Source organism: Chelonia mydas, chromosome 24 (genome assembly GCF_015237465.2).
Source record: "Chelonia mydas isolate rCheMyd1 chromosome 24, rCheMyd1.pri.v2, whole genome shotgun sequence".
Classification (NCBI taxonomy): Eukaryota; Metazoa; Chordata; order Testudines; family Cheloniidae; genus Chelonia; species Chelonia mydas.
The window spans coordinates 2,578,178-2,589,511 of record NC_051264.2 but is presented as its reverse complement, the minus strand read 5'-3'; the positions used below and the strand labels follow the sequence as shown (position 1 = coordinate 2,589,511).

The window sequence follows — 11,334 nt, the reverse complement described above, 5'->3', positions numbered from 1 at the left end:
TGTGCTTTAGGTGTGTTGGGCAGAAAGTCACTTTAAGGGCACTTTACTCCATAGTGGACAACTTCAGAACTCTTATACCTTAAACTGAGGCGTGTGATGCTGCACATTACTAGAGATAATATACTGGGTGAGATGGACCACTGACCTGATGCAATACGGCAATATTTGACTTTTTACTGGTACAACTCATGATTTTCGATCCAGATCTTTAGCTGGTGTAAGTCAAAGTAGCACATTTGAGTGACAGGCAAGTATGATGATTTCGACGATCTGAGGGGTCTAGACCCTGTGTTAAACTGGTTTAACAGGAACACTTGAACAATTTACTGCATCTCCATAATTGTCTAAAATGGGTTGAAAATTGCAGCCATCCATGATGGAAATATTCTCTATTGTGGGTTAGGAATTAGTCTGAGTCTTTTTTCCTCATCCTTCAGGGGCTGGTGGGAATGGAAGGTCATGTGGCCATGGCACAAATAGGGCCTCAGAAAACCTGCTTCAGGACATGCTCTCTGGCACAGGTTTCCTTGTGATCTTGGGCAAGTCCAATGGGACCAGAATCTCAAAAGGGCTCAGCACTCACTAATCCTAGCTGGACTGGAAACCCATCCTTGAACCTCCTGAAACCAAACCCACAGAGAGACTAAGGCATCTAACCTCCCCTTTAGTCCCAGGCAGAACCTGAGAGTAGGCAGTCACTTTTCTATTTCACTTGTGGGTCCCAATCCAGTAGATATTCTCAGTGTGCACCTACCAGTTGGGACCTCACGGAAAAGACAGCTAAGGCAACTATGTCAGCAATACTGGGGGCTGGCTGGTTGGTGTGGACGTTTATAAGAATACCCGGATATGTAGCCTGCAGAAAGGGACCTACATAGCCCCCATTATCATAGAACACCAGCGGTGATTCTCCTATTCCATTGTCAACAACGTGTTATGTTTCCTCTGCTCCCTCCTGTGTGTTTCAGGTTTACGACCACCACAAAAGATGTCTTCCTGCCAAGACCTGTGTTACCGACCCAGCTCATGTTATCCTGACATATGCCCAGATCCATGTGTTGTTGCCCGCAATGAGCCTTGTGTCACCTCGTGCGGAGATTCGACAGCAGTGGTCTATCCACCACCAGTTTCCGTGCTATTCCCAGGACCAATTCTCTCTAGCTGCCCTCAACAGAGCTTAGTGGGAAGCAGCTTACCAGCTCTACCCTATGGAGCTGGGGGTGTATCTGGGGGTGGTATTTTGGGTGGCTCAATTGGTTATGGTGGAGTTTACGGTAGTGCATACGGGGGTAGATATGGGGGTGGTTATGGGGGCTTATATGGGGGTGGTTATGGGGGCTTATATGGTTATAGGGGCTTATGCGGTTATGGGGGCTCATATGGGTACGGTGGTGGATACGGGGTTGGCTATGGGGACTTATGTGGGTATGGGAGGAGATACAGTAGCAGGTGCTATTCTTCCCGCCGTGGAAGCTGTGGCCCATGTTAAACCCAGAAGAAAGATCCACAGAAGAAGAAACAACCAGGAAATGAAAGAGAAGAGAAAGATTCACCACTCAGCTACAACACTACTCAAATCAGTGTGGGTTTTGGTTGTTCGTTGCCTGTATAAATCAGGCCTATCTATGCTTTCCTCTTGTTACCTGTTACCTTAGCTTCATGGTCTGTATTGTTCTGCAGCTTAGTCTTATGCTCATATTGGGCTTTTGTCCTATTTGATGCTGAGGAGAAAAAAAATGGTTTAAGACAGGACATGACTGCCAAACTCTACAACTTCAAGAAAGAAAGCAGAATACCTTGTGCGAAATGCATCACCATGGACCGGTGATTGGTTGTAGCTCTTTTTGTAACCCTGAAAATATATTCTTTGTATTCTGCATTACTTCATTCTGTGAGTGTAAACTGCACTGCTCATTCCCATTAAAAATTATACTGCATCATAGTATCGGCCTTCTGGTTTTCCTTTCCCCTCCATTCTTTCTCTCCAAAACACTCTGGGTGATTTTCTCCCCTGTGAAGATGTTTAGTACCAGCTCTATGCACTGCATCAATCCCACTCAAGCTCATAAGTAAGAAGAGACTCAGACACATTCCTTGGTCAGTGGCATTGGGCAGGTCCTCTGGACCGGAGGGAATTTCCCTCTTGATGCACATTTCACTACTGGTGCTATTGAATGGGAGTTTTCCTTCCTGCAGAGGTATCGTTACCACACCGTGTAACTCAGAGGTCCCCACACTGTGGAGCACTCCCCACTGGGAGAGTGTGGGGGGTGGAGGAACATTCAGGGGAGGGTGCGATGGAGCCCGGGCCAGCCCCGACAGGGGACAGGGAAGGAGCACCACCTAGCCCTGCTCTGAGCTCCTCTCCTACTCCGCCCCCAGCTGCAGCCTCGGGTCTGTGCCCAGCCTTGGCTCCAGCCATGGCTCCGCCCATGCTGCTGGCCCTGGCCCCACCCTTGGCTCCGGTTCCCACTCCATTCCCAGGCCCAGACCACCCCCAGCTGCCACCCCAGCCTCAGCCCCCTTACCCCTGTCCACATCCCCAAGCCCCGGGAGCTGCATCCCCACTCCCGCATCTGGCTCCGGGTCAGGGGCTGTGGTCAGGGGGTGCGTGACCCTGAAAAGTTTGGGGACCACTGATCTAGCTACATATCACCAAAAGGATAGGATGGAAAGAAATAAATGACTTTCAACTTTCATATAGTTCCCTGTTCAAAATATTTGATACATGGGGCTCAAAAATAATTACTCTCCTCTAATACTTTAATATATCGTGTTACCTAACTTTTAGTGTGTGTGAGTGCTGCTCTCCTCGGAAAAGAATCCGAAAGATTCTTTTAGTAGACTCATACATTTCCTCCAGTTGAGAGCTCATCTATAAGTTCTAAAACATGGCTTGTTTCAGCTCTCACAAAATGTTCTAAGGCTCTGTTCCTGGAAACCCAATGCACGTCCTTCACTTTAAACAGGTTTCAGAGTAACAGCCGTATTAGTCTGTATTAGCAAAAAGAAAAGGAGTACTTGTGGCACCTTAGAGACTAACCAATTTATTTGAGCATAAGCTTTCGTGAGCTACAGCTCACTTCATCGGATGCATACTGTGGAAAGTGTAGAAGCTCTTTTTATATACACACAAAGCATGAAAAAATACCTCCCCCCACCCCACTCTCCTGCTGGTAATAGCTTATCTAAAGTGATCACTCTCCTTACAATGTGTATGATAATCAAGGTGGGCCATTTCCAGCACCAATCCAGGGTTTAAAAAGAACGTCTGGCGGGGGGGTAGGAAAAAACAAGGGGAAATAGGTTACCTTGCATAATGACTTAGCTACTCCCAGTCTCTATTCAAGCCTAAGTTAATTGTATCCAATTTGCAAATGAATTCCAATTCAACACTCTCTCGCTGGAGTCTGGATTTGAAGTTTTTTTGTTGTAATATCACAACTTTCATGTCTGTAATCGCGTGACCAGAGAGATTGAAGTGTTCTCCGACTGGTTATGAATGTTATAATTCTTGACATCTGATTTGTGTCCATTTATTCTTTTACGTAGAGACTGTCCAGTTTGACCGATGTACATGGCAGAGGGGCATTGCTGGCACATGATGGCATATATCACATTGGTGGATGTGCAGGTGAACGAGCCTCTGATAGTGTGGCTGATGTTATTAGGCCCTGTGATGGTGTCCCCTGAAGAGATATGTGGGCACACTTGGCAACGGGCTTTGTTACAAGGATAGGTTCCTGGGTTAGTGGTTCTGTTGTGTGGTATGTGGTTGTTGGTGAGTATTTGCTTCAGGTTGGGTGGCTGTCTGTAGGCAAGGACTGGCCTGTCTCCCAAGATCTGTGAGAGTGATGGGTCCCCTTCAGGACAGGTTGTAGATCCTTAATAATGCGTTGGAGGGGTTTTAGTTGGGCGCTAAAGGTGATGGCTAGTGGCGTTTTTCAGGGAGTTTCTTGAGCAAATGCTGTAGTTTCTTTTGGTAACTCTCAGTGGGATCAGAGGGTAATGGCTTGTAGAAAGTGGTCTTGGAGAGCTGCAGAGCAGCCTCTTGTTCATATTCCGACCTATTCATGATGACAACAGCACCTCTATTACCAGCAGAAGAGTGGGGTGGAGGGAGGTATTTTTTCATGCTTTGTGTGTATAAAAAGATCTTCTACACTTTCCACAGTATGCATCCTGTAGCTCACGAAAGCTTATGCTCAAATAAACTGGTTAGTCTCTTAGGTGCCACAAGTACTCCTTTTCACTTTAAACATGTGGTTGTGTGTTTGAACTTAAGAGGCTATTGAAATGGTTCAAGGTTAGCAGCTCTGTAAGTTCCTGCAAGTTTGTGGCCCGAGATTGCATAAATAAAAGAAAATTCCTCTCCTCTTTTCTTGGCATTTATAGTGACAGACAGAGGTTAGAATCCAGCTAGGGAGCAGTCATTGACACCAGTGCAAAATGTGTTTCAGATACTACAAATCTTATATATTACATGCACTTTCAATTTACTTTTTGCACATGGAAATGAATGTTTGAGGTGCAGAAGACTGGGGAATTTTTCTCATTTCAGCTTCATAGTGGAACCTTGGACTCCTATCCACTGGAGATAAGTTGAAGTAACCCCTTGTCAGTGTTTGTTTTGATGTGTTCATAAACTGGATTGCAACAATTTCTAGTATTTCATCCCATAGTCAAATGATGCGATCTAACATTGATTTATCAGCAAATGTGGGTTGATGTATCTATGCACTGACAGACAGGATTTAGGGTAAACAGCTGATTTTACCCTCAGGACGCTGTCTTGGGATACAGCTGGTGAATGTGTTGTTTTTGTTGTGACGTTCACTAACCATAGTGGGGGGTTTCTATTTGGGTCAAGCCAAATTGTGTTCAGGTTTCCACGTTTCAATACATTTTGTCACAATTTTAGAGCATATGTAATTTTGGAATGGGGGGTGTAAAGCGATTCCGTGTTTGGGGAGGGCTAGTGAGAAGGGAGGGGTATATATCTCACACCTCTGCAGACTTCAGCCATAGCTGGGTCTGAAAAACTCACTAGAAGGGAATATCCCAGTGGTGACCTAATCCGGTCTAAAGCGTGGAGAGTGGCTCTCCGGTAAACCACACATCCAGCCGTGACCTGGGCAGGAAGACCGTGTTTCTGACTGGTTAGCCATTTTGACCATGGGGTCTGCCGGTCAGGACAAAGGGGGGTTCAAATTCAGCAGCTCCCACCACAGTTCCACTGAAAAGTCAACACTCATTTTCCTCTGCCGGTTGTTTGCATTCTTGTGGTTTGTTTATGTAACTGAAATCTTCGCAGTTCTCCCCTTGGGCAATAGCACTCGGGTAGGATATGGTGAGGCTTTCTCAGAAGAACAGATTTTGGTTTGATTCACAAACACTCACTGATATTTTATATATCAATGGTCTTCTATTACTAGGATGGCAGGAGTATGTTACTTGAGTGGGAGGCCCAATTTGGAGTACTAGTGTCATTTTAAACTATGTGTGTAAAAGTCTGTAATGTCATTTCCCGAATCAGGTGGTGCTTTATAGCCTGGGAATTTAATCATAAACTTTCTACCTATCATGAGACTTAAGCTCTGATTTTAGGCTTTCAAGGGAGGCTGCAGAATCTGATCAGTGGAGGTTCTGAAGAACAGGTTAAACAAACACCTGTTAGGGACGGTGTAGGTGTAGTTGGTCCCACCTCAGAGCAGAGGGAGGGACTATATCACCTCTCGAGGTCTCCTCCTGCCTTATATTCCAAACAATTCTATGATTCTATAGACTATATAGAACAGAGAAATATATTCTTTTTGAAAGTCATTCATTTATTCCCATTCTATTAGAGACAAGTGTAACAAGCGGGTAATTCCCTCTTGTGCAGAGCACCTACACAGTACCTTTGACCAATTAATGTACTGATTTTCTTCTCTCTTATGAGCATGAGTGGGATTGATGCAGGACATAGAGCTTGTACTGACTTCCTGCAGAGGGGAGAATTTCATCCAAAGTGTTTTGGAAAGAAAGAACGGAGGGGAAAGGAAAACCAGAAGGCCGATAATATGATGCAGCATAATTTTTAATGGGAATGAGCATCGGAGTTTACACTTACAGAATGAATGAATGCAGAGGACAGAAATTGTATTTTCAGGGTTACAAAGAGAGCCACAACCAATCACCAGCTCCAAAGGGATGCGTGTCACACAATCTGTTCTGCGGTCTTGCAGCCAACCACGCCGTTTGAAAATCATCTCACATTTTCCACCAGATTAAGTCACTTGTGGTGGACCGTTCAGCATCAAAAAGGACAAAGCAAAATATGAGCATAAGACAAAAGTGCAAAACCACTAGACTGTAAAGAAAAGGTAGCATGTAACGAGAAGAAGTCATACAGAGGCCTGGTTTATATAGGCGATGAACACCCACAGCCCCCACTGATTTCGAGTGGAGTTGCAGGCTCCCATTTTTGATAAGCTGAGTGGTGAATCTCTCTCTTCTCTTTCATTTCCTGGTTGTTTCTTCTTCCGTGGATCTTTCTTCTGGGTTTAACATGGGCCACAGCTTCCACGGCGGGAAGAATAGCACCTGCTACTGTATCTCCTCCCATACCCACATAAGTCCCCATAGCCACCCCCGTATCCACCACCGTACCCATACAAGCCCCCATAACCGCATAAGCCCCTATAACCATATAAGCCCCCATAACCACCCCCATATAAGCCCCCATAACCACACCCATATGAGCCCCCATAACCACCACCATATAAGCCCCCATAACCACCCCCTAAACCACCTCCATATCTACCCCCGTATGCACTACCGTAAACTCCACCATAACCAATTGAGCCACCCAAAATACCACCCCCAGATACACCCCCAGCTCCATAGGGTACAGCTGGTAAGGTGCTTTGCACTACACTGTGTTGAGGGGAAGTAGAGAGAATTGGTCCTGGGAATAGCACGGAAACCGGTGGTGGATAGACCACTGCTGTCGAGTCTCCACACGAGGTGATACAAGGCTCATTGCGGGCAACAACACATGGATCTGGGCATATGGCAGGATAACATGAGCTGGGTCGGTAACACAGGTCTTGGCAGGAAGACATCTTTTGTGGTGGTCGTAAACCTGAAACACACAGAAGGGAGCGGAGGAAACATAACACGCTGTGGGTAGAGCTGCTGGTCAATAGTTATATTTCAAACCTGACCTCCACGGTTTAATGGAAACAGCAAGGTCAGATCATCAGCCCAGGCAACCCATTGGGATTCCAGTGAAATCACCCGAGGAGCTGGCAATGTGTATTTACACATAAAGGCTCAGAGTATGCAGTCTATTATCCAAGTCGTCTAAGGCTGAGAATTTTCATAGCTCTCTGAAGAATTTACATGTCCAATTCCTAATTATAATTATTGGGAACAGAGGTCCAAATCCCATATGTAGATTTTAAAATCCCAGCGAGATATTTTGAAAGTCAGCATGTCCAAACATCTACGATTGACTAGCTACAGAAAGTCTCCTGTGCAAAGAAAGACGCTTCCTGTCCCAACCTTTGTAAAATCACACCCCAGGACTTAGGTCAAAATTCAAACTATCAATAAAGCAACAATTGGCAGCACTCGGAGCCGGAGAGACTTACCAAGTTCACCAACGGGAAGAAGTCAAGAGAAGTGGATAGAACAACCTGGAGTTGCAGGCACTTTTATACACCTTCTTAGCCAATGGGAAGGAGAGTAGACACCCTTTATGCACTCAGACCTTGTTATTAACCCAATAAACTATTTTCTTGAATGTGCAACTCCTCTAATTATTGTAATGGCTTTGATCCTGGTTAAGGATTACTGTTCAATTCACAGACCCACATAGGGTGACATGCATGCTGCTACTGGCAATTCCCTGTCATCTTGTATCTTTATGGTCCTGATCTCATCATGGTATCATTCCATTGGCTTTCTTGGTGTCAACAGGGGACTAAATCTAGCTCCATGTCTTTAATTCTGCTTTGAATAATCTCAGACTATGTGGGTGACTCAGGGGTGTATCACTGATACAATCTGCTGTCATGTACAAGATTCCACATTAGTTCTTTTTATCCGGACTACTATTTAATTAGTGGCAAGGTGGAGTTTACCCTTGAAACTCCTTGGAGGATCAGAGGTATTACTTAGCATGCTTGGAATACCTACCCATACCAATTCACTATGTGTTTGCGCCAACATGCTTTTGAAATCCGTGGATGTCTTTCCAATCAATGCAATGGCCTTCAAACTAGGCCTCCTGGATTACAATACTCTCCTGGATTCGTGGCCAATTTAAAACCTATGAACAACTTCAATACCCGATAAGCCTTCAAAGTGGAGCTGAAGCAGGATCAAAATGGTGAATACATTTTTATTTTCTACCTCTGTCCAGAGATGACATTCAGCCTAATGGGTTTAGGCATTCCCCTCAGAAGAGAAGAGCAGTTAAGTGATCAGTGGTTTAGAGTCAAGGATTCAAGTGATAATCAAAATAGAACCCACAAAGTCTACTGACTGCAGTCATTTCCCTGAGTTGCAGCAAAGAGTGGCAACAGGTGAAAGGAAAGAGTGCAGTGTTGTGTAAAGTCTTGGGAGTAGAATCTTGGAATTGCATCTCCATCCAGGCCCAAACAAGACAGTGGTGTTCTTCTGGAACAGTGCACCTCACAAAGCCCATGAGGGATCACACGAGAGATGGAAACGAAGTCCACTGTCACAAACACACAAAATGAGTCTTCACTAATGGAGTCTAATGTCTTTTGATGACCATCATTTTTACAGTGAATTGGAGGTACCAGAGCTCGAGATAACAAAAGCTACACCATCTGTAATGTTGAATCTCTACTGCCTTTTTGGATTCACTCCTGGTGGAGCTCTCGGGCTCTGATATGGTACCATTTGTACACCCACATTGTAATAGTGTATAGGACAATGGTAGCTTCAAGGCAGTGAAGAATCAGGCCCTTCAGTTCTATTTCCATCTGGATCCTGAGGTCCATTCGAAAAATCAGTTGAACTAACCGTTTGCCCTGCATTTCCATTGGAGGTCTCAATTGACAGCCGTGTACAATGCAGTTTTATAGCAGGGTAATATGGAGGAGAGTTCAATAAAAAAGTCTCTGCTCCTAGTGAAGCTGCCTTGATATTCAGCCACTTTGCCTAAGGATTTCACTCTCAAAAACAGGATCACCCCTCAAGCTCATGAGGGGTAAATTTGCATCTTAAACTGGTGTAATTCTGGAGTTACTCTGTAGAAGTCAAATTAGCGATGCTGGATTTCTACAAGCAAAAAGGACAACAGAAGCCTGACCTGTGTCTTGTACCAGAGGCAGGGCAAACCCAACCCTTCGATCTATCCAATCTATCTATTTAAACCATGATTTTCTAAAGGAACTAGTGTTCTTGGATGCCTGAGTTTTGGGCTCCCACACCTCCCTATCCCCTTTGTTTCAACTTTAGTGGGAGAAAAGGACTATTTAGTCTGTATTCCTGTTGCAGAAAAGTTGGAATGTGTGGAAATCCAAACACAATTTGCCACGACCTGAACATTTGGCTTGACGCGCCCATGTGCTGATGAGCAAAATTTAGGGCAAGCAGTTGGTTTAATTCTCAGGAGACTGTACTGGCATATATCTGCTGCATGTACATGGTTGTGATGTTGACATCACTATTATGTTTTCCTTGCATTGCACATGTTCCAGTACCTTTTGTTATAATTTTGGAGTACATGTAGGGGTGTAGGTTTATTCGGGACTTGAGTTGGGATGACGGGATGGATATATATTTCCCAGCTCTGTGGAATTGAGAGAATATCCCTGTTTCCTGCTCCTTACCCCCCGATAGCTCCTAATCCTTGCGCGTACAGCTTCAGACATTAATAAAAAGGTGCCAGTCTCTTTCATAGCAATTTATGGTTTCCCTGTTTTATGAGGCCAGCAATTCTCACAACACCCATATGAAACAGGTAGTTATTATCTTCTTACTTAAGAAAGTGATCACTGATGCCCAGAGCCTAACTGAGTTGCCCAAGGCCACTCCGGTGGAAAGATGGGGAAACTCGGGCACATCTAATTCCTAATAGTTATCATTTGAACTCTAGTATCTCCAGGATGCGTTCAGGGCTCCATCGTGCTGTTTGCAAGACAAGCCGAGAGTCTCAGACGGTCCTCATCTCAAAGAGTTGATGAACTAACTAGACATGACAGAAAGGGTGGAAGGAAGGTTTATCATTCCCATTTTACCGATGGGGAGGTGATGAAGAGGGAGACGAAGGGCAAGGCTTTCAATACACTTTAGCACACTGAGTGCTGAGCTCTTCTGAACATCTGGCCCCAAGTGACTTGCCCAGTGTCCCGCAGGCGACGAGTAGCAGAGCTAGTAAAACGGAACTCAGATTTTCTTTCTCTCAATTCCTGCATGGCCTTATCCACAAGGTCATTCATCCTCTCTAAGGTCCGCCTCTGTTCTTCAGTTCTCTAGGCTTCATTGTGGCGTTTGTAATTCTCTTTTGAGATAGACATCCTACAGTTCCCTTGAAAGTTTCTGGTAAAACCCACAGCAGAATGAAAGCCAGTGACAATATTTAGGTTAAATCCCTGCCTGTAAAAAGTAAGCACATGGCAGACTTAGAAAATTGCTATCGCAGACATATGGTACTTCAAAATTAACGTGGAAACTTGTAACCTGGAGCAGGGAGGAGACAATGTTACTCATGCCGGTGATTTTGTTAAGACTGAATCTCAGAATGCAAACCAGCTCTGTGCAGCATCAGAATACAGTACCTTGGTTTCTAATTCGTACGTGTCAGCAATTGATGCTGATAAACAAACAGAAAATGTTATTTTGTGAAAAGAGATCACTCAGCTTATGGAAGCTGTCATCGTTGACTTTCCTTCAATGGTGCTACGCCAACTTATATCAGCTGAGAGTGGTGGCTCTCAAACTGCAGTTTATACTCATATGAATTCAGAAATTTCCAGACTCGATTCAACCACTTGTCCACATCCTTTAGTGTTCTGTCTCTTCGAGAATAAAGAAACAGAAACCTCAGAAAAATTACGAAGGACAAAGGTGTCCAATATAGAAGACAATGCCATTTCTTCTTCTTCTTCTTCTTCTTCAAAATTTCTTCATTACACCCCAATGTTAGAGAATCTCTTTGTCAGTCTCTCTCTAATTATACCTGAGTATATATGAGAGGCAATCACCATAGTTAAATGGAAATAGTAGGGTGAGATCCTAAGCTGGTGTGAATATGTTGACTCACATGAGTTAGCCAAGTATATTTCTACGTACACATATTAAAAAGGTGCCAGA

The 11,334-nt window shown here is 44.5% G+C and overlaps 1 protein-coding gene across 1 annotated transcript; it reads left to right on the top strand.

Moving 5' to 3' along the window:
* Positions 1–973: 973 nt before the first annotated feature.
* On the top strand, positions 974–1,740 carry LOC119564112 (scale keratin). The gene has a single exon (XM_037882837.2). It carries the CDS (start codon positions 989–991, stop codon positions 1,487–1,489), a length of 501 nt encoding a protein of 166 aa, XP_037738765.1. The 5' UTR covers positions 974–988; the 3' UTR covers positions 1,490–1,740.
* The last annotated feature ends 9,594 nt before the right edge of the window (positions 1,741–11,334 follow it).